Source organism: Myxine glutinosa, chromosome 5 (genome assembly GCF_964187855.1).
Source record: "Myxine glutinosa chromosome 5, kmMyxGlut1.1, whole genome shotgun sequence".
NCBI lineage: Eukaryota > Metazoa > Chordata > Myxini > Myxiniformes > Myxinidae > Myxine > Myxine glutinosa.
In genome coordinates this window covers 110,129,661-110,154,437 of record NC_136265.1, presented here as the reverse complement: position 1 = coordinate 110,154,437, position 24,777 = coordinate 110,129,661, and the positions used below count along the sequence as shown (strand labels likewise).

At 46.0% G+C, this 24,777-nt stretch overlaps 1 protein-coding gene across 1 annotated transcript in view; it reads left to right on the top strand.

Annotated features, from left to right (window-relative positions):
• Positions 1–24,777, top strand: part of LOC137414062 (ADP-ribosylation factor-binding protein GGA1-like) — a 98,191-nt gene that overhangs the window by 50,455 nt on the left and 22,959 nt on the right. Inside the window, exons 10-11 of the mRNA XM_078777403.1 lie at positions 9,599–9,724; positions 12,702–12,823. Of these exons, the coding sequence (XP_078633529.1) occupies positions 9,599–9,724; positions 12,702–12,823 (248 nt within the window). The remainder of the gene's footprint in view (positions 1–9,598; positions 9,725–12,701; positions 12,824–24,777) is intronic.

Below are 24,777 nucleotides of genomic sequence, written 5' to 3'. Positions count from 1 at the left end.
CCACTCCCCCCTCCATTTCCCCTCCCCCCTCCACTCCCCCTCCCCTTTCCCCCTCCCCTTCCCCCCCTCCCCCTCCCCCCCTTCCCCTCCACTCCCCCCTCCCCCTTCTCCCCCCTCACCTCCCCCTCTCCCCCTCCCCCTTCCCCTCCACTAATTATATATATATATATATATTCACGTGACAAAGTAAGTACACCCCATGTAAAGTTTTGACTTTTTCAACATATTTCAACATACAGCTATTTGATCTTCATTTCAACAATATTGATCGATAAAGGTGATACAATATAACAAATATCATGAAACATTTACATTTTGTAGTCCATCGTATAATTTAAATAAACATAAATGCAAATTTCGCATGTGGAAAAGTAAGTACACCCCCACATTTATCATTACTTCAAATACCTAAAATTAGAATCAGGTGCACCATCTCAGGTGCAAATGATTAGAACATCGTTAGAGAGGATCTTGGAGGAACTTGTCTTATTTAAACCTCAGAAATTTAGTTTGGTTTGCTCTTTGTTGTTGAAGTGTGTGGCGTCACCATGCCGAGATCAAAAGAGCTATCTGAGGCCTTCAGAAAGAAGGTTATAGATGCCTACGAGTCTGGGAAGGGATTTAAAACGGAAGATCATCTACAAGTGGAGAAGATTCCAAACAACTGCCAACTTGTTCAGGCCAGGCCGCCCCCTGCAAGTTCAGCCCGAGAGCAGACCGCAAGATGCTGAAAGAAGTCTCCAAGAACCCCAGAATGTCATCACGAGACCTCCAGGTAGCTCTTGCCACTGTTGATGTCAAAGTGCACGAGTCTACCATTAGAAAGAGGCTGCACAAATTTGTTCTACATGGGAGGTGTGCCAGGAGGAAACCTTTGCTGTCCAGAAAGAACATCAGGGCAAGACTGAGCTATTTGGCCACAGTACCAGAAGACATGTTTGGCGAAAACCAAAGACAGCATTTGACCACAAGAACCTGATACCAACTGTAAAGCCTTGTGGTGGAAATATTATGTTTTAGGGCAGCTTTGCTGCATCAGGGCCTGGGCAGCTCAGCATCATATAATCCACTATGAATTCTTCATTGTACCAGAGGGTGCTTGAGGATAATGTGAGGCCATCTGTCGGAAAGTTGAAGCTCAACCGAAGGTGGACCTTGCAACATGACAATGACCCTAAACATACCAGTAAATCCACCAAGGAATGGCTGAAAAGAAAGAAATGGAGGGTTCTGGAATGGCCAAGTTAAAGCCCGGATCTAAATCCCATCGAGATGTTGTGAGGGGATTTGAAACAAGCTGTGCATGCAAGAAACCCTCAAACATTGCACAGCTGAAATAATTATGCATGGAGGAGTGGGAAAAATTTCTCCCAGTCGATGTCAGAGACTGGTAGACAGTTATAAGAAACACCGACTTGAGGTTGTTTCTGCCAAAGGGGGCAATACCACCTATTAGAGCCAAGGGTGTACTTACTTTTTCCACATGCGAAATTTGCATTTATGTTTATTTAAATTATACAATGGACTACAAAATGTAAATGTTTCATGATATTTGTTATATTATATCACCTTTATCTGTCAGTATTGTTGAAATGAAGATCAAATAGCTGTTGAAATATGTGGAAAAACTTTTTTACTGTGTACTGTACTTACTTTTTCACGTGAATATATATTTATATACACAAAGAATTAAGTTAAGCACCCCCCCCGTTTTTTTACAACCTCGCACATTACAAGGTTGTTGTCGTCAAAACAGTGTAATATACCCATGATATTGCTATATTTTCTGGAGAAGTGATATTATGGTCACATAAAAACATAACAATCATGCCGTTTTCAATATTTTATTCTGAATAATTTAAGGTGAAAATTTTTGGGAATTTTAGGCATATTTTCACCTCAATTTAAGTATGGAGCTATAGGTCCATCACGGACAGTGTGGATGACGTTTATGTTTTCTAACGTACAGTTATTGTTCTGAGAAGACCTCTAGCGATCTTTGCGTCAATAACGTGTGTAGGACCCACGTGATCGGATGGAGCAAGGTGCTGTGACAACCATCCCCTGGCCTGCGTACAGTCCTGACCTGAACCCCCTCGAGCACGTTTGGGACATGTTGGGACGACAAATTGCGAAGATGGTCCCTCCAATAGCCAATCTGGATGAATTGGAACGTGCATTACATCGGGAATGGAACAACCTGCCACAGCAACGCATACGACGGCTTACAGGACAGGGTCTATGAGACGTAGGGTTGAGTCAGTGATCCGATCACGTGGGTCCTACACACGTTATTGACGCAAAGATCGCTAGAGGTCTTCTCAGAACAATGACTGTACGTTAGAAAACATAAACGTCATCCACACTGTCCGTGATGGACCTATAGCTCCATACTTAAATTGAGGTGAAAATATGCCTAAAATTCCCAAAAAATTTCACCTTAAATTATTCAGAATAAAATATTGAAAACGGCATGATTGTTATGTTTTTATGTGACCATAATATCACTTCTCCAGAAAATATAGCAATATCATGGGTATATTACACTGTTTTGACAACAACAAACTTGTAATGTGCGAGGTTGTAAAAAAACGGGGGGGTGCTTAACTTAATTCTTTGTGTATATATACATTTATATATTTTCATTTATATTTTATAAATGAAAATTTATTTATATATTTATATATTTCACGTTTATATATATTTATATTTATATTTATATTTATATTTATATATATATATACACATCAAAAATATATAAATAAATTCCCCTCCTCACCACACACCACCTGGCGGCGACCACGTGTTGTCTCTTCCCTCCCCTTCGTCCATCTTACCGATTTCACCTTTGCATCCCCATTCTGTTTGAAGTATTCAACATACCCCTTCACGATCTCCGTCAAGCTTTCTCTTTTCACTCAAACCTGCATTTACCTAACCTTCAAATAAAAATGTAAAAAGGAGTCCCTCCTACGGTACTAACCAAGTGCTTACGCAGGAATTCGAAGTATTTACAATGTATTTTGTGTGTGTGTGTGTGTGTGTGTGTGTGTGTGTGTGTGTGTGTGTGTGTGTGTGTGTGTGTGTGTGTGTGTGTGTGTGTGTGTGTGTGTGTGTGTGTGTGTGTGTGAGTGTGACCCTTGGCCCCTTTTCCCTTGTGGGGCTTTTGATAGTTCTTGTTGGAACTCATTCAAAGCAACCTTGAGTTCAAAGCTATTTTTCTCTCTCGTCGCTATGACTGCTCTAGCAGGGAAAATGGTCTTAAAATGCCTGTTGTTGTTTGTTGTGGTGACTATGACTCCCCTCCCTTCGAGGCTGCTTTTTTCCTTTCAAGTCTGTTTTTCCTTCTGAAGGCCGCCCTCTTCTTGGTCTACAAATATAAGTTGCTTGTTGCTATGCTTCCAGGAAACTGGGTTCTCAGGGCATATCTGGGACCTGGTTCCTCCATGCTGCATGTACAAAGGGCAATAAACAGTCTATCAAATTGTGATTGGGTGTGTTCTTGAAAAGGTAAAGACCATACCCCCGTCACTTATATACACCTCCACGTTCCTTTGAGGTCCACTCCACCTGACTTGAAAATATGGTTTTATTTTCTTATTTTTCCTCATTTTTGAAACTCTATCTGCGTTCTTCATCCTCCCAGCATCCCTGCCCTTATTTCGGTGAATACCCAGATGGTCTTCACGGTTTTTGTTTTAAAATGGTTCAACTTCCTCTTGCTCTCGTGTTACATTCTCTCTTATATTACAATTCATTCTTCTTCCTTTCCAAAAGGTTTTTTTCAAATCGCTCTTTCAATCATTCCGATTCTAAAAATTCAATCTCTTATAGTTCTTCCTTGCTCCAATCTCTTAACTCACCTTTATATCACCCCTTATCTACAGTTTTCAAACATATTTCTGACTTGAAAATCTCTAACCCCAGCTTGCAATGGATGTTTGTATTTCAGTAATCATCCTTTTGTACATCTTCAGTGTCAATCCCTTCCCTATCTGTTCCCTTTTCCACTTGTACTCTGTAGCCTACAAACGCTATCCCTTACCAATGTCCTACTCCATGTCCCCTCCTCTACTCCCTCCTACCCCAATTCCATCATTACATTCCCCCGACCACTCCCCTTCTCAAAACTCCACCATCACCTCCTCCTCCTCCTCAAAGTTGCCTCTCGCTCATCCCCAAAGATCCTCCTCCCTCCTCCCTCTCTCTTCCAACTCATTCCTCTCCCTCATCCTCCTCATCCTCCTCATCCTCCTCCTCCTCCTCTCCTCCTCCTCCTCCTCCTCTCCTCCTCCTCTCCTCCTCCTCCTCCTCCTCCTCCACCACCACCAATCTTCTACTTCCCTCTGTCGCCCCCCCCCCCCCCCCATTCATATTACTTCTCACTATCCCTCTTCCCATCAACACCTACCATTTTGTCCTCCTCCTCATCCTGCCCTCTCTCCTAGCTCTTCTGCAATCTCTGACAATCCGTGCAGGCGGCCCTTCTTCACCAACACGGCTCCGATGATCTCTCCGGCGCATACAGACGAGCGCCCATCGTCTTCCCACGCAAAACAACCAAGCGACCGCTGCGATCAAGACCAGGACGAGAGCTAAAGGCAAACGCAGCTGTCCTCTTTGAAAGCCAGCACAAAAGAGAATGCGACCGCCTCCAATGAATGCCAGGACCAGAAGAGAGACCGCGACCGCCTTCAACGGACGTCAGCACAAAAGAGGGGATGTGACAGCCTCCAAACGCCAGCACAAAAGAGAGTATGCGACCGCCAGCACAAAAGAGAATGCGACCGCCAGCACAAAAAGAGGGACCGAGATGGCAAGACGGCTTCTTTTTGCTCTCCTAGCTCTCAAATGTTCCACTGCTGACGTCGCACTCTGTCCAATCACCGAGCTCTGTTCATCAATCTCTGGCTCCTTAACCAGGCACGAAGTTCAGGGCGTGGCCTGTCGATTCCGGTCATCCGAGGCAGAGCCTAGCCATCCTTCGGGAATGTTCGGATGATGTCGGGGTTTACTTTCCGATTCGCAAATGTGCTGGTTTCTGGCGGCATGGTTAACTAATGGAGCCCATAGCCTGGCCGGCTGAGTTTTATAAGAACAAAGGGAAAAATCACAGGGGCGAACTACACACTGGGGTCTAATCTTACGCCCTAGAACTAGTTAACACAAAAGCCACGCCCCTTATGGCTACATGCAAACACTATTAACCTGAACCTTTACCCTGCTTATGTACATCGAGATGGGATCCATGTCGATTGCATTTCAAAATCATAATTGCATTGCAGAATTTCTGAAACCTCCTACCTACCTTATGACACCTGCTGGGACTCCAAAACATTCCACAGAAGGTTATTATATTTCCTTTTAGTAAAATATGAAACTGTAATGGTTACTAAATGGTGTCCACCTGTCATGTGACCAGATCCTCAGCTCTGATTGGTGTACATTTGTGGGGACATACGGACAGGCATACGCTGTTCTAGACGACATTGCCTTCGGGCTATGCCGTAAAAGGTAGTTCATATGTCACCTTTTCACCGAGTTGTGTTCCGGTGAACACAATTTGCAACTTTCCATCAGACATTTTGAAAATGGGACTTTCCACATTGGGATTATTGAATGAATATTTTTTTTGATTTAGAAGTCTAGTTGGGCTAAATACAAAGAGTAGCACGTTCACAAATAGGGAGACCAGATCTCACATGAGTGCATGAGTCGGTAGCATTGAGGAAATACAAGGGGAGGTAGCGGGGCAGGGAGGCCAGATCTCGCATGAGTGCATGAGTCGGTAACATAGAGGAAATGCAAGGGGAGGTAGCGGGGCAGGGAGACCAGATCTCACATGAGTGCATGAGTCAGTATCATCGAGGAAATACAAGGGGAGGTAGCGGGGCAGGGACATCAGATCTCACATGAGTGCATGAGTCGGTAACATAGAGGAAATGCAAGGGGGGGTCGTGGGGCAGGGACATCAGATCTCACATGAGTGCATGAGTCGGTAGCATTGAGGACAAGGGGAGGTAGCCGGGCAGGGAGGCCAGATCTCACCTGAGTGCATGAGTCGGTAACATAGAGGAAATACAAGGGGAGGTAGCGGGGCAGGGAGACCAGATCTCACATGAGTGCATGAGTTGGTGGCATGGAGTAAATACAAGGGGAGGTAGCGGGGCAGGGAGGCCAGGTCTCACCTGAGTGTATGAGTCGGTGGCATGGAGTAAATGCAAGGGAAGGTAACTGGGCAGGGAGAGGAGAGGAGAGTAGAGCAGTGGTCGGTTAGAGAGAAAGCATATGACTATCGGGCTGGCCAAGACGTACAGGTACGCATATTCTCTTCCAAGCGATCTTGCCTTGGTTTGAATCTAGACCCAGCTACAAACTTCCATTCTGGTGTCTCGTGGGCAGGTGAGGCATCAATGTGTGTGCTGTATCTTGGATAGACATTAAACTGGGCGACCTGCCTGTCAGCATCAGTTGGTGGATGTAAAGTATCCTTCAGTGTCCTCCGCGAAGAGTACATGAGCTATCGTCAGCAGCCTGAACGAATTACAAATTCCTCCGCACTCCACAGACTATCCTACGTCGGAGTGGCGACTCGTTAAAATGGTAACCTTAGACATCAAACTGCTTTGGCAAAACCGGAGCTCATCTTTATGCTGTATAAAGCATGGTACATGGTCATATGGAACCGGACAGAGCTCTGTATAAAGCATGGTACATGGTAATATGGAACCGGACGGAGCTCCGTATAAAGCATGGTACATGGTACATGGTAATATGGAATCGGATGGAGCTCTGTATAAAGCATGGTACCTGTTAATATGGACCCAGACTGAGCTCTGTATAAAGCATGTTACCAGGTAATATGGAACCGGACAGAGCTCTGTATAAAGCATGGTACCAGGTAATATGGAACCAGACAAAGCTCTGTATAAAGCATGGTACCTGTTAATATGGAACCGGATGGAGCTCTGTATAAAGCATGGTACCTGGAAATGTGGAATCGGACAGAGCTCTGTATAAAGCATGGTACCTGTTAATATGGACCCAGACTGAGCTCTATAAAGCATGTTACCTGCTAATATGGACCCGGACGGAGCTCTGTATAAAGCATGGTACCTGGTAATGTGGAACCGGAGCTCTGTATAAAGCATGGCACCTGGTAATATGGAACCGGGCGAAGCTTTGTATAAAGCATGGTACCTGGTAATATGGAACCAGACGGATCTCTGTATAAAGAATGGTACCTGGTAATATGGAACCGGATGGAACTCTGGATAAAGAATGGTACCTGGTAATATGATGATGATTATGTGAAGGTGACTATGAGCAGCACTGTTGAGAGATTGAAGGGATGGCCACAAGAAAACACATACAGAGAGTCGGATCCACAGAATGGAGAATAATAGAATTGAGGTGATCATTCATCTTATAGGATTATAGGAAGAAGTTCAAGGAGTGGCAGAAGGCGAAGGGTACGGGAGCAGAAAAAGCAGAGCATGAAAGTTATAAGGCAGCCACGAAGGCTGCAAAGAAAGAGGTAGCAAAGGCGCAGGAGGCATGTAGGAAAATGTTCGGAGAACGCTTGGATTCGGAAGAGGGTCAGAAAGCAGTGTTCAGGATTGCAAAGCAGATAGCGAAAGAGAGGTGTGATGTGATGGGGGTGAGTTGCTTGAAGGATGAAGTGGGACAAATCGTTGTCGACCCAGATGGAATTAAAGGAAGATGGAAAAGATATATGGAAATGCTGTTGAATACAGAGAATGAATGGGACGGCAACATAGAGAGTAACCCAGTTTTAGGACCGCCAGAGAAGATAACTGAGAAGGAAGTTGAGGAAGCGATAAAAGCAATGAAGGGTAGAAAAGCGGGAGGGCCGATGGGAGTTGTGGGAGATATGTTGAAGGCAGCAGGAAGTTGGGGTGTGAAGAGAATGACAGAGATCTGTAATCTGGTGGTGAAAGAAGGCCGCATTCCAGTGGATTGGGAACTGAGTACCCTCGTCCCTCTATACAAGGGGAAAGGTGACCCTCTGGAGTGTGGCTCGTACCGAGTGATAAAGTTATTGGAGCATGGAATAAGGTATTGGAAAGGGTGTTGGAGAGGAGGATAAGGAAGAAAGTGAAGATCGACGAAATGCAGTTTGGATTCATGCCAGGAAGAGGAACGACAGACGTGCTTTTCATTGTGAGGCAGTTGCAGGAGAAGTACATGGAGAAGAGGAAGAAGTTGTTTCTTGGGTTTGTTGATCTGGAGAAAGCATTCGATCGGGTTCCACGCAAAGTATTGACATGGGCATTGAGGAAGTTAGGAGTGGAGGAATGGTTGATCAGAGTAGTGATGGCAATGTACAAAAGAGCGCGCACAGCTGTAAGGACGAAGGACGGGAACAGTGGTGAGTTTGAGGTGAAGGTGGGAGTGCATCAGGGGTCGGTACTAAGTCCACTACTATTTGTAGCTGTGATGGAGGCGCTGGCTCAGAACGTAAAGGAGGGTTTACCGTGGGATTTGTTGTATGCAGATGATCTGGTGTTGATTGCGGAAAGTATGGATGGACTGAAGGAAAAGATGAACACGTGGAAGGAATGTATGGAGACAAAAGGTCTGAAGGTGAATATCGGAAAGACGAAGGTGATGGCAAGTGGTAAAGCATGTGGTGAGGTGGAAAGAACTGGGAAGTGGCCCTGTGCTGTGTGTAGGAAGGGTGTCGGAGTGAACTCCATTCAGTGTACAATGTGCGCTGAGTGGGTTCATCAAAAATGTAGTGGTCTGAGAGGGTCATTAACCAGTGTGGCAGCTACATTCAAATGTAAGGTGTGCACAGAGGGAGCTGCAGATGGAGGAAATGTTGAGTTGGATCTTGGAGACGGCGTGAAGCTGGAAGGTGTGAAAACATTTTGCTACCTCGGAGACATGCTGAATGGAGAAGGTGGATCAGACTCGGCAACGGTTGCTCGAGTGAGATGTGCATGGAAGAAGTTTCGGGAATTGAGTGGCGTGCTGATGATGAGGGGAGTGTCGTTGAAGCTGAAGGGAAAGGTGTATGCTGCATGTGTGAGAAGTGTTATGATTTATGGGAGCGAGACATGGGTAATGAACGTAGAGCAGCAACGAAGGTTGGAAAGGGTGGAAATGCGAATGGTTCGACGGATGTGCGGAGTATCGTTGAGAGAGAGGAAGACAAATGATGAATTGCAAAAGATGATGGGAATAGAGCCTGTGATTGATGCTGTGAAGAGGAACAGGTTGAGATGGTTTGGTCATGTGTTGAGGAAGGATGAAAGTGACTGGTTGAGAAGAGTGATGGAAATAAATGTAGAAGGAAGTAGAAGACGGGAAAGACCGAGAAAGACTTGGCTAAAGATGGTGGAAGAAGAAATGCGGGCAAGGGGGTTAACAAGGAGAGATGCAGAAAATAGGGCAAAATGGAGAAGATTGTCATGGGGACCGCAAGGCTAACCCCCGCTCTAGCAGTGAAAATGGCCTTTAAAATGCATGTTGTTGTTGTTGTATTCATTTTATAGGATTGTGGAGGGTAACCAGGTGTGGGATTATGAAGTGTAAAACTTGTTAAAGTTGATATTCTTTTTACAATCTAAACATTGTGGGACATTTATTTGTGGACAAATCTCCATTTCTCTTGCCTTGTGCTGTAGGTTTGCATGATCCTGTGATTGGTTCCCCCGTCACAGATGCTTTCGGCAGTTTGGAAGATTCTACTGCGCAGGTGAGTAGTCTTTGGTGGAGGACACATGATATTTGGTATCGTATAGCTTTATGGTCTTCATGAGAGCAAAGTTACAAAGGTAAAAGGGTGTATTCTGAGCTGGTAAAACATTTTATCGCTGTCCTACACTCAAGCGGATGTTCACCTTTTCACTTTGTGTCGGTAATGGGTTTTTGTGTTTTTCGCCCCCAAAATGCTTTTCCAAATTATTGACTTATAAGCCGAATGTTTTATCGAGGGAGGTGAGGTGGTGGGGGGGGGGGGGGGGGGGGGTTTATGTTTTCGGGTTGTTCGTCTGTCTGTGTGTCCGTTCGTCCATCTGTGATAGGTTTTCGTTACCGCGATAACTTGAGAACGGCTGAATGGATCGTAATCAAACGTGGTGCGTATATGCAAAATAAGGTAAAGATGAACTGAATAGATTGTGGGCGCACGAGGTCAAAGGTCAAAGGTCATGTTGGCTAAAAACAAAATCCTGTTGCCACGATAACTTGTGAACCAGTGATGGGATTTTGACCAACTTTGGTAGAGTTACCAGTATATGTAGAATGATACAAAGATGAACTGTTTGTATTTTGGAGTTTAGCTCTCTCTCGCTCTCTCTCTCGCTCCCTCTCTCGCTCTCGCTCTCGCTCTCTCTCTGTCTCTCTGTCTCTCTCTGTCCTGGCGTTCATTGGAGGTGGTCGTATTCTCTCTTTGTGCTGGCTTTCAAGAGAACGGCTGCGGTTGCCTTTTGCTCTTGTCCTGGCTCTGGCTTCGCGTGAGGGATGGTCCCTTCGCTCGCTCTTTCTCTTTCTCTTTGTCGTGGTCGCGCTAAAGAACGGCTGCGCTTCATGCCGTGTCCGCTGGTGGGTCGAGTTCGGAGCCTTGGTGTAATGTGGAAAGATCGTGCAGACCGAGGGAGGCGCTCTCTCCTGCTTGCCTCGCACCGGAAGATGGCTGTGTGCGCGGCGTAATGCCAACGCGTGTTTTACTTGAGACCCGTTCGACGATCACCAGGCTTTCGAGGGCCGTTTGGAGACGCCAGGCTGAGTACCGGCCAACGCACCAAACGCATTTTCTTTTCTTTGTCTTTCCTTGTGTCTCTGTGTCCGTATGGAGGGTCCCTCACTTCGAGTTTAGTTTTACCACACCATATATTTAGTTTTTATTATCCTTGCATTCATTTTCATTAAATCTTTTATTTTTTGCATTTCATTCTTGTATTGTGAATTTTGCTGTCTTGTATTTATGTTTGTGGGTCGAGTCATTAAACCCCGTGTGTTCCCGATCAGATGAGACTTTGACCCTTCCCGCGTGCGTGAAAAGATAATCCCGCCAAGTTCGAAATATGCCTCGGAGTTGAAGCTCGTTTCGGTCATCCATCACCCAGGGGTCTTAACCCTGGGGACACGACAGTATTATGATGTAAAGGTGGACCAACTACATTTTGGGAGCAAGAGGTCAAAGGTCAAATGTCAAATGTCACTTTAGGTAAAAATTCTGCTGCCGAGCTAACTTGTGAATCAATCATGGGATTTTCACCACACTTGGTATAATTATATATTATGATGCAAAGATGAACTGATTAGATTTTGGGGTCAAGAGGTCAAAGATTAGACGTCATGTCTGGTAAAGATGTGATCATTTTAGAACAGGTGAAGGGATTTAAGTCAAACTTAGTACATGTATAGTGATGTAAATATGAACTGAAATATTTGGGTCAAGAGGTCAAAGGTCAGAGGTCATGTTCGGTAAAAATTATTTTGTTTCCACGATATATTTCAGAGGCATATCGGTCGACATTGCGGCAGTGAAGTGTCATTCTAGTTCTTTATATTTTTACCTCACCTGGAACGAAGATTAGGGGAGTTTATGCGATGGCGCGTTGTCAGTCCGTCCGTCCGTCCGTAAACACTTGCAACTTTTTCGGCAAAACTGCTGATGGGATTGTGACCAAACTTGGCACAAATGTTATTTGTTGTGTTGTGGCTAAAGTTTGTTCACGGCATTAAAAAAAATCGGGGTTCAAGGGGGTTTACTGGGTCCAAAGTGTGTCCAGGTTTGTTTCCCCCCCCCCCCCCCCCCCCCCCAAAAAAAAATAGGTGTTTGCTCTCTTTTCAGGAACTACACACACAATTTCAATGAAACTTCACCTCAACCATCACCACCCATTGATGGACCAAAGTATGTTCACGGCATTAAAAAAAAAAACCTGCCCCTTTAGGGGTCTGTGGGGGGGGGGGGGGGAGGGGTTTCCACCCAAAATAGGTATTTGCTTGCTTCTCAGAAACTACACACACAATGTCGTTGAAACTTCACCACAACCTTAATCACCCATGATGTACCATTGTACCAATGTTTGCTCAAGGCATTAGAAAAATTGGGGTCTTGTGAGGTATATGGTGTTGTGGGAGGAGGGGTTGCCCCCCAAAATGGGTATTTTCTTCTGTTTGTTTGTTTAAAGTCTTATGATTATGTTAGTATGATTCTACATGCTGCCCTGTCTTCTAGCAACCATTGAAATTGGTTTAGAACACCCTTAGTCAGTGCAGTGTACTGTTTATTCTACCAGGTGAGCGCCAGGGGTATTGACCCTATGTTTTTATTCCTAAGGCAGCAGTCAAATGGGAATAAATGGGGTTGAGTCACAAAAAAACAAAAGATAACATGGAATTTTCAGGTCTGGCACTGTGACTGATAACTCCTTCAGGGACATGAGAAACTGAGTCACTGGACTCTGCTGCTCTTGGCTGTATAATATGCTTTGATCGGTGATCTATTTGTTCTACTTGCCTTGGATATCCAAGCTGTTTGCTGGTGTCTGGGTAGGCTTTGGTGACGGCAAAGGTGGATGTGCCCATCTGTACTTTTAGTGGTCTGGATGGTTGCAAACACACCAAATTGCCTGTGATCGACTGATTTCTTCTTCAATTATAGATGGCGAACGAGCTTTTGTTCCATCACGGCAAGCGTACTGACCTAAACTTTCCTGCAGGCGTCGCCAGTGACAGAGTCTGAACCGAGCCGAGCACAGATTGGTGGCCTAGCAGAGCTGGAACAGATTGGCCGCAACATGCTGCAAAAATCTATTCCCGCTTGTACCGCACCTGTCACGTGGTAAGCTTTCACCTTTATGTATTGTGTCACACGATACAATGGAGGACCGTTATGCTGTAATGTACTGTTTGTCGAAGAAAATGTGTCGTCGAACCTTAGCCTAGTTGGACCGATTTCAGACTAAGAACACACGTCTGGCTAAGGTTGTTGTGGGGTAAACATGTATCTCGCCAAGGATAGATAAAACTGATATCCATATTTGGCTGAGTATTTATCAGCAATGTAACTGAGTATTCTGAGGCATCTGCAATGAAGGGGGCAGCACATAGTTGGTGTTTGCCAAAGTTTTCTAAATTGGTAATGAAGTTGGTCAGACTTGGACAGCTTGTTGTCGTTGTTATTTATTTTATAGTTAGTTGAGGTGTGCACGTGTGCAACACCATTTTGTACAGAATCTCGGCTGGGGATACAGCGGATGACAGAGGGTAAAAAGACAACCAACCGATAGTGGGGCAAGGCAATGAACCACAAGTAAAAGAGGAGTGGGAGGAGGGCAGGTAAACTGCAAGTAAGAAACAAAAAAGGAACATAGGGGCAATACCCCTGGTGCTCACCTGGTAGAATAAGCAGTATACTACACTGACTGGGTGATTGAGGTTGTGGTCAAGTTTCATCAGAATTGCACGTGTAGTTTCTGAGAAGAAAGCAAATACCTATTTTGGGGGGCAACCCAATTTTGAGGAACCCCGTAGATCCCCAGATTTTTTTTTTATGCCGTGAACATACTTTGGTACATCACATGTGATGAAGGTTGTGGTCAAGTTTCGTCAAAATTGTGTGTAGTTTCTGAGGAAAAAGCAAATACCTATTTTGGGGGGTCAAACCTGGATCCACTTTGACCCACGGTAAACCTTTGACCCCGATTTTATTTTTTTTATTTTTTTTAAATGCCGTGAACAAACTTTAGTCAATACAACAAATATAATTTGTGCCAAATTTGGTCGCAATCCCATCAGCGGTTTCGGAGAAGAAGTTTCAAGTGTTTGCGGACGGATGACGCGCCATCGCATAAGCTCTCCTGAACTTCGTTCCAGGTGAGCTAATAAAACTTTGCCTGTGTCCTGTCAGAACTTTACTCCAACCTACGTCCCTATAATTGGCCTGCCACACTGGTTCCTTTTTACCTCCGCCACTGAAGGTGGGGAAACGTTGTTTTCACCCCTGTCTTTCTGTCAGGTTGTCTGTCTGAACAGAATTATTCAAACAGTTGTGGACGGATTCGGACCAAAGTTAGTGGACAGGTTGAGTGTGACAAATACAAAATGGTTATATTTTTGTGAAGATCCAGTTCCTGATCCGGATACTCAAATTTTATGGTGATTCTTCACCATTGAGAGATGGGGAAAAATTGATATATAGCAGGATATCTCAAAAAGGTTGTGGATGACTTGTGACAAAACGAGGTGGATGAGTTGGGTCAGAGACGAGAACAAGCCGATTCGATTTTGGTTCAGGTCCGGATACAAAAGTAGGTGGATGAGTTGGGTCGGAGACGAGAACGAGCCGATTCGATTTTGGTTCAGGTCAGGATACAAAACTAGGTGGATGAGTTGGGTTGGAGACGAGAACGAGCCGATTCGATTTTGGTTCAGGTCCGGATACAAAACTAGGTGGATGAGTTGGGTCGGAGACGAGAACAAGCTGATTCGATTTTGGTTCAGGTCCGGATACAAAACTAGGTGGATGAGTTGGGTAGGAGACTAGAACAAGCCGATTCGATTTTGGTTCAGGTCCGGATACAAAACTAGGTTGGATGAGTTGGGTCGGAGACTAGAACAAGCCGATTCGATGTTGGTTCAGGTCCGGATACAAAACTAGGTGGATGAGTTGGGTCGGAGACTAGAACAAGCCGATTCGATTTTGGTTCAGGTCCGGATACAAAACTAGGTGGATGAGTTGGGTCGGAGACGAGAACAAGCCGATTCGATGTTGGTTCAGGTCCGGATACAAAACTAGGTGGATGAGTTGGGTCGGAGACGAGAACAAGCCGATTCGATTTTGGTTCAGGTCCGGATAGAAAACTAGGTGGGTGAGTTGGGTTGGAGACGAGAACGAGCCGATTCGATTTTGGTTCAGGTCCGGATACAAAACTAGGTGGATGACTTGGGTTGGAGACGAGAACAAGCCGATTCGATTTGGGTTCAGGTCCGAATGTAAAACTAGATGGATGAGTTGGGTTGGAGACGAGAACGAGCCGATTCGATTTTGGTTCAGGTCCGGATACAAAACTAGGTGGATGAGTTGGGTCGGAGACGAGAACAAGCCGATTCGATTTTGGTTCAGCTCCGGTTACAAAACTAGGTGAATGAGTTGCGTTGGAGAAGAGAACAAGCCGATTCGATTTTGGTTCAGGTCTGGATACAAAACTAGGTGGATGACTTGGGTTGGAGACGAGAACAAGCCGATTCGATTTTGGTTCAGGTCTGGATACAAAACTAGGTGGATGAGTTGGGTCGGAGACGAGAACAAGCCGATTCGATTTTGGTTCAGGTCTGGATACAAAACTAGGTGGATGAGTTAGGTCGGAGATGAGAACAAGCCGATTCGATTTTGGTTCAGGTCCGGATACAAAATAAGATGGATGGATGAGTTGGGTCGGAGACGAGAACAAGCCGATTCGATTTTGGTTCAGCTCCGGTTACAAAACTAGGTGAATGAGTTGCGTTGGAGAAGAGAACAAGCCGATTCGATTTTGGTTCAGGTCTGGATACAAAACTAGGTGGATGACTTGGGTTGGAGACGAGAACAAGCCGATTCGATTTTGGTTCAGGTCTGGATACAAAACTAGGTGGATGAGTTGGGTCGAAGACGAGAACAAGCCGATTAGATTTTGGTTCAGGTCCGGATACAAAACCAGGTGGATGAGTTGGGTCGGAAACGAGAACAAGCTGATTCGATTTTGGTTCAGGTCCGGATACAAAACTAGGTGGATGAGTTGGGTCGGAGACGAGAACAAGCTGATTCGATTTTGGTTCAGGTCCGGATACAAAACTAGGTGGATGAGTTGGGTAGGAGACTAGAACAAGCAGATTCGATTTTGGTTCAGGTCCGGATGCAAAACTAGGTGGATGGGTTGGGTAGGAGACTAGAACAAGCCGATTCGATTTTGGTTCAGGTCCGGATAGAAAACTAGGTGGGTGAGTTGGGTTGGAGACGAGAACGAGCCGATTCGATTTTGGTTCAGGTCCGGATACAAAACTAGATGGATGAGTTGGGTCGGAGACGAGAACAAGCTGATTCGATTTTGGTTCAGGTCTGGATACAAAACCAGGTGGATGAGTTGGGTTGGAGACAAGAACAAGCTGATTCGATTTTGGTTCAGGTCCGGATACAAAACCAGGTGGATGAGTTGGGTCGGAGACGAGAAGAAGCCGATGCGATTTTGGTTCACGTCCGGATACAAAACTCAAGAATTGCATAAGTAAGTATGCTGGCGACTAACATCTCAACCGTTGCTGAGATGCATCACTCGGACAGGCGGTATGGAGGGTGTGGGGGCACGGGGGGTCTTTACCTGACAGTCAGTCGCTCAATCAAAAGAGCATGCCAGGGGATTGGCCTCATTTATCGTGTTTCTCCCTGGACAGGGTGGCTTGACCTGATATTTGTGTCCTGCACACCAAAATGTAAAATCTATGCGAACCCCTACCCTGAGCAACCATGTGGGAATGGAGCCCACACTGAGGACGATGCAATAACACTTTACCTACTCCAGAAACGGCTCGCAATGTAAACGTACAACACAAAATGGCGAACATTTGTTGTTGTTTTTTGCTTGGCAGGAAACAGCATGTTTTTACTAACGGTTTCCGGCACAGATTGCAGTGGGGTTTTGCAATTGGTGCTGTTGGATGGAATTTTTTGATGCTTGGGTGGCGCTGTTTTATTCTCCGTGGCGTAATCGGGATGTTGACTGGGAGGCGAGCTCAGAAGTGATTTTCATGCATCTGCCCCCGAAGGTGGCCGGAGGCATTATGTCTTTGGGCTGTCTGTCTGTCTGCAAGTCCGTCTGTACGGACTAAACCTCGTTTTTCTCAGCAACCGCATGTCCAATTGAGACAAACTTTCAGGGTAGGAGTCACACCCATGCAGAATGTTTTTATGATAATTGTGACATCATAGGTCACGTGGTGTGGCAGCCATCTTGGATTAAACACAAATAATGATAAAAATTATTTCTCAGAAACCGCTGAATGGAAAAATTTTAAACTTGGCACATTGTCAAGTCCTCCCAATAGGGAACAAAAGCATGATAATGATGACATCTTATGTGAAGTGGTATAAAACCACCTTTCGAGGCCATTTTTCCCCGCAGAGCAGGGGTTGGCTTTTTTTCGGGCACCATGGTCCCCTTTTTGAAGCAATGTTTTACAGCCGGATGCCCTTCCTGCCGCCAATTCTGTTAGTCGCCTCTTGTGACACGCAGGGAATTACCAGTGATCTGGTACTCAATTTGCCGACCTCAGAAGGATGATAGGCTGAGTCAACCCCCCTGGCGTTAATTCAGCGATCAACCGGGATTTGAACCCAGGATCCCTAGCCAGCACCCTAACCGCTAAGCCAACACCAGGCTCTCATATGTGAAGTGGTATACCAGTCAAAAATGTTTTAATCGAATTCCTTGTACTAAAAATCTGAAATTACATGCACATAATCTATGACCCATTTGTATTGAAATTTTAAATTTATGACATCATTGGTCACATGGTTTGGCAGCCATATTGGATTTAACTTAAAACCTTTAAAAAACATCTCCTAAAAAACATCTCCCAAACCACCAAATCGATCGACTCGAAACTTTACGTGTGTCGATTAAAAGTTGAATTGGCGATTTAAAAAAGTTGAAAACATGGCGATTAAAAGTTGATCACGAAAACATCGGTCACATGGTAGGTATGGCAGCCATATTGGATTTATGGAGAATATTAAATAATTATATCTCACAAACCGCTTATTGGCAACGCAGTCAAATGGCTCTAGTTTTTTTTTTTTTACCCCCCTGTTTTGATTCGCGATATGGTGTCACGTGGTGCTTGCCGTTCCAAATGAATGACTTGTAAGCCAAAGTGTAATCCAGAAGGGAGGGCTGCACTTTGTTCTTTGCAATGGTTATCGTGGCTCTGTTCTTACATGGTCAACACAGGGTGACTCAGTAAAATACGTTTGGCCTGGATCACTGAGTTCCACTTGTTGGACTGGTTTGTTTTTATTTACTTTATTTACCTCTGGTGTTTTAATGCCGGGTGTTTTGCATGCAATCGATAGTGGAATTGAAACTCTTAAAACTCTGCTCTCGCTTCATGTCTTTAATAGCAACATGAAAAATATTTTACCAATTTATGCTGGTGTCAGAGGAACGCGTACCAACAGGAAGAGCTGAGCTGTTGAAACCAGCGAGCAGGGAAACCATAATCCAAGCAATGAACATGTTGACTGAACATGTGAAGCCCTCCTCAAGTCGGTGGTTAAAAGGACACTTTCTAATCTCATGTTGTATGAGGGAAGGTCAATTTAGCACGTCTCAGATATACCAACCACGTGTAACTTTGCATAAATAACTCTGCACAGAACTGAAGCTCAGGTATAAAAGTGTGCGGAATGTCCCTTCAACTTATGCACGCCATTGTGGGGCATGGTGTGGGAGGGGGAAGGGGCGCTGTTGGGGCTAGTGGCGTTTGCATGGGACAATAGAGGATACGTGGAGGAATGAAACGCGAAAACACAATCTTTGCTTCTTCATGGATGGGGTCCACGCACACACACACACACACACACACACACACACACACACACACACACACACACACACACACACACACAGACGAACACACACACACACACGCACATGCACACACAGACACACACAGCGACACACACACACACAGAGAGACACACACACACAGACACACACACACACACACAGACACACACAGACACACACAGACACACACACACAGACGCACGCACACAGACGCACGCACACAGACGCACGCACACAGACGCACGCACACAGACGCACGCACACAGACGCACGCACACAGACGCACGCACACAGACGCACGCACACAGACGCACGCACACAGACGCACGCACACAGACGCACGCACACAGACGCACGCACACAGACGCACGCACACAGACGCACGCACACAGACGCACGCACACAGACGCACGCACACAGACGCACGCACACAGACGCACGCACACAGACGCACGCACACAGACGCACGCACACAGACGCACGCACACAGACGCACGCACACAGACGCGCGCACAGACACGCACACAGACACGCACACAGACACGCACACAGACACGCACACAGACACGCGCACAGACACGCGCACAGACACGCGCACAGACACGCGCACAGACACGCGCACAGACACGCGCACAGACACGCGCACAGACACGCGCACAGACACGCACACAGACACGCACACAGACACGCACACAGACACGCACACAGACACGCACACAGACACGCACACAGACACGCACACAGACACGCACACAGACACGCACACAGACACGCACACAGACACGCACACAGACACGCACACAGACACACACACAGACACACACACAGACACACAGACACACAGACACACAGACACACACAGACACACAGACACACAGACACACAGACACAGACACACAAGATTATAGATGGGTTATGACATGGGGGGGGAGGATTGGTTTCTTGCATAAATCTTTTATCATTGATGTTTGGTTGGGAACAGCGAGGAATTATTTAATTATATGTATAAATTATGTTTTGTTTTTTTTCCTTATTTTTAAGGTTTCTGATTCCACACACGATTAACATGTAGCATGTGGTGTAAATGTTGCGCCGATCAGCGAGACCAGTTGATGGTAAATAAAAATGAACTTTTATTTTGGATCTCAAAGTGAAATTCTGCCACAAGGATTGTGATGGCAATAATGCAATTTAGACTGAACGTCCATCTTTGTAAGAAAACGCGATACCGAATCATCCTTCAAGCTTAAACTCTGAACAGTTAAATCGGCAACAATGTCCAGGATCAAGAAGCACTTTCGGCATCAAGAAACACTTTGGGGATCAAGAAGCATTTTGGGGATTTAAAAAAGCAATTTGGGCGTCAAGAAGCAGTTTGGGGATCAAGAAGCACTTTGGGGATCAAGAAGCACTTTGGGGATCAAGAAGCACTTTGGCCATCAAGAAACACTTTGGGGATCAAGAAGCACTTTGGGGATCAAGAAGCACTTTGGGGATCAAGAAGCACTTTGGGGATCAAGAAGCACTTGGGGGATAAAAAAGCACTTTGGGCATCAAGAAGCAGTTTGGGGATCAAGAAGCACTTTGGGGATCAAGAAGCACTTTGGGGATAACAAAAAAAGCACTTTGCGTCAAGAAGCAGTTTGGGGATCAAGAAGCACTTTGCGGATCAAGAAGCACTTTGGGCATCAAGAAGCACTTTGGGGACCAAGAAGCACTTTGGGGATAAAAAAGCACTTTGGGGATCAAGAAGCACTTTGGGGATCTAGAAGCACTTTGGGGATCAAGAAGCACTTTGGGGATCAAGAAGCACTTTGGGGATCAAGAAGCACTTTGGGGATCAAGAAGCACTTTGGGGATCAAGAAGCACTTTGGGGATCAAGAAGCACTTTGGGCATCAAGAAGCACTTTGGGCATCAAGAAGCACTTTGGGCATCAAGAAGCACTTTGGGCATCAAGAAGCACTTTGGGCATCAAGAAGCACTTTGGGCATCAAGAAGCACTTTGGGCATCAAGAAGCACTTTGGGCATCAAGAAGCACTTTGGGCATCAAGAAGCACTTTGGGCATCAAGAAGCACTTTGGGCATCAAGAAGCACTTTGGGCATCAAGAAGCACTTTGGGCATCAAGAAGCACTTTGGGCATCAAGAAGCACTTTGGGCATCAAGAAGCACTTTGGGCATCAAGAAGCACTTTAGGGATCAAGAAGCACTTTAGGGATCAAGAAGCACTTTAGGGATCAAGAAGCACTTTAGGGATCAAGAAGCACTTTAGGGATCAAGAAGCACTTTAGGGATCAAGAAGCACTTTTGGGATCATGAAGCACTTTTGGGATCAAAAAGCACTTTTGGGATCACACAAGATCGAAGCAAAACAAAGTTCGTTATCGATAAAGTAACCTGACACTCGCAGCAAACGAGTGAGCGAACCTTTTGGAATGATTTCCAGTATTTTTATTTGTAGCGTTTTAAATGAAACTAATTGTGTGCATGTTGATATTAAACGTAAATTTCCTTTATGAATCGGAACCGCCGGGAACCTTCCCCCATTTTCCCATTGAAACAACTGGACATTCGCGGCATTTATCAGGAACGTATCCCACACGAATGACGGGCTCGTAATGTCGTTTTCTCTGGTGTTGATCTTCGGTGAGATTTTCATTTTTACCCCACACACGTCGCTTGGTGTTTTACCACCAAAAGGACTACACTTTTTCTAATCTGCAACATTGGTTTGAGACATTGATGTCTATTGTATTTGGTGCCTTTCATCTCTCCGACCACTCTTTTATCAAGTGTGTATATATATATATATATATCAAGGGTGGCTACCCAGACCACCTCTGCCCAAAAAATGAAATGGTACTGGCAGCTCCAAGAACCCAGGACGTGCCACAGGAACCACCTAAGGGCTTCTGCGTGCTTCCATTTGTGCCACGGGTATCTCAAAGGATTGGCAGGATTTTGAGACCGGTCGGGGTGAGGGTTAACTACCAACCTATATACACCTTGAGACGTGCACTGACCAAGGTCAAAGACAAAAGACTAACGAATGATTGCACAGGTGTGGTATACACCATTCCATGTGACTGTGCTGGAATACATAGGCGAGACTGGAAGAACCTTAGGCCAGCGCATTAATGAACACCACAAGGCCTTTGAGTGTAATCACCCAGAAAGATCTGCTATCGCCAAGCATGGAATAAGGGCGGGCCATGTTCCTCTATGGGACAATGTGAACGTGCTGGCATCCCCGAACCGGGCCAGGAGGCGAATACTGGAGGCCTGGCACACTGCCAAACGAGGACACCATTGACAGAGGAGACTGTGGCATTACCACAGGCATACGGACCTCTCATGCATAAATACACCAGAGAGACACCGATGCTGGGAGGAGGACAAAGACAAAGTGGGACATAGCCGACACAGGCAACACGGACAACAAAACACAATACACCGCTCAAACACACAAAAAAACACTTGCAACATAAGCCGAGCATGGGTCTATGGTCACGAGGTCTCACAACACAGCTTTGTGATTGGTTGATAGAATAGGCCCACCCCTCCCCCCAGGTATATCTGAGAGGAGGTGAACAAGGGAACTTCTCTTGATGAAGGCTAGTGGAGTCTCAGCGCACGCTGGGTTGCTGGCCGAAACGTTGTTTTTTAAGACAAAGCTATAGGTTGGAGAACGGAAAAATGGATATCGTGGATATATATATATATATATTATATATATATATATATATATATATATATATATATATATATATATATAAATATATATATATATATATTGTTACGGACACGACTTAAGATGCTGCTTGACCGAGCGGAATGGCCGCCGTGTTCGCACAGTTTACCCGATTCTTCCCCAACTCACCCGATTCCACTCGAACGTTGGCCGAATCGCGCTATGCTAAATCAATGAAGGAAAGGACACAACGGCTGGGATAAATGAAACGACACAAGGGGGTACAGTTCTCAAGACCTCCGGAGGAGGATATAATTGGTGATGCAGAAACGGGTAGATTACACGGTAAGAGGTAAAGCACAGAAAAGATGGGCACTTAGACACAGTCTTATCTTATCCCCGACAGACCACAGACAAACGGGACAAGACTGACTTACACAGGATTGATGGCAAGAAGGGCAGGCAGTCAATAGCACAAGGTGCACCTTGGCTCAGGGGCAGAATCAACACGGTCCGGTCCAGAGATGCGGGGAGGTATTGTCGCGCTCGGAGGTGGCGTCCTTCTCTCTCCAAGCTGAGGCGCATCTCACGTCACCTCCCTCTTCCTGCGCATGCCCAGCGGGGAGGGACACGCCCTCGGCTCGTTAGCTCCGCCCCAGATGGAATCGGTCCGCCGCTTCTATTGGGTGCGGGGGGTTACCGGGCTCCGCCCTTGACGAGGAGCTGACAGCGAGCCCCTGCGTGGTAACCCCGTCGGAGCACATGTTCAATGGCGGGCTAACCAAGCCGGAGTGAGGACGCACACTCCCCGCGCCGCTGTTGTTGTTGTTGTTGTTGTTGTACCATGAGGAAGAGCTGCGGGGAGGTATTGGGAGGTCCTAAACTTTCTAACGGTGCATACAATCACATTCTGGTGCAACGAAGAGTCAGAATTAATGGAAACGAGTCCTTAACTGACATAGACTAACAATAACTAGCAAGATGTCCTATAGTTGTCTACGTGAGATGCGGTGGACCTGGATGCGACATTTAATGGGGGAATAGGGGGAGGTCGGGGCTACAGAGTGTTGTTTACAGAAAATGGGACTAGGGAATGGGGGATTGGGGATAGTTGGGAAGTATTGGGGAAATAGGGGAATATTTACAAGCGGATATGGATGGATCCAAATCCCATATCCGCAACATTGCACCCTTCTCTACTTCGGGGCGTCCCGACCCGATAAATTTTTACCTACTTTAGTGTGGCACTCAGATGTAGTTCCCTCTACTATTAACTCAACCTGAGTGCGACAGTTTTACAGATGTTCACAAATGAGTAAATATGTCCCCCTGCGACGTTGCACCCTTCTCCTCACAGAAACACACCCACAGGATAACCGAATCGCGGAAAGAATCCTCAAACTAAACATACAGCCGGTAGGGAGCATTATTTACACAAGACTACACTGATATTTACACTACGATCCAGGACCTGTTTTTGGAGGAACACATGCAGATGTTATGCATAGAGAGAGCACGCATGCCAGCATCGATACACCAACCCACGAGTGCCCTGTGGCCCTACAGCCTTTAATAATGTGCAGAGCACCCCATCCAAGCACCAAAAGCACCACCCCATCATGTACAGTCAGCACCATCCGGTGCACCAATAAAGTGTTCATAGTCACCGGTGGTGTCGCAGCCGGCCGATGTTCTGCCGCTGGTCTTGCCTTCATGGAGCACTTGGCCTTCTGGCTTCTTTCAAAAATAAAGAAAGGCGCCAACCGCGTCCATTTCTAATTGTGGCCGTCAGGGGGGCCAACTATAAGTGGTTCACCTGTATGGCATAGGTGCCACGTTGACCCATAGGTCCATCAACGGGTGGTGCTTGCCCGCAAAAGAACTGCGGTCCATGGTGGGCGGCCACAAAAATTGCGGTCCATATGGTGTATCGATCCAGGCAGCAAGCAGCGAAAGTACAGGCCCACAACTGCGGAGCCAGCACCTCTCTCTCCTCTCTCTCTCTGCCCCAAAGCCAGATCCTCGGAGGTGGGAGACAAAAGAAGACAATTGAGTAAGGTGGTAAGGGCGCAAAAGTGCACGCAATACAAGGTAATGCACACTGGGGGCACATGGGAACCAGGTGAGACAGGTACGTTCCTACCGTACGCCCCCCCCCCCCCCCCCACCAGGTAACCTACATTGCCCCTCCCTTACCCCTTACTGTATCCACAAAACACAACACTACCCATAAACATCTACTTTACACATCAACAAACGTCCCTACTGTCTTCCCCGTTCCTCCCATAAACCAAATTCGTCTTCTCTCCCTCCTAACCAATCAAATTTGCCATTTCCAACTCCCATCAAAATTTGCCATCTCCAACTCAACATCAAAATTTGCCATCACCAATTCATCATCAGTCCCTCCTAAGGAGGGAGAGATGGAATCACCCCAATGTCTCATCCACGTCGTGATGCGTCTCCCAAATCCAAACAGCAATTCTTATTTCCTGCAACA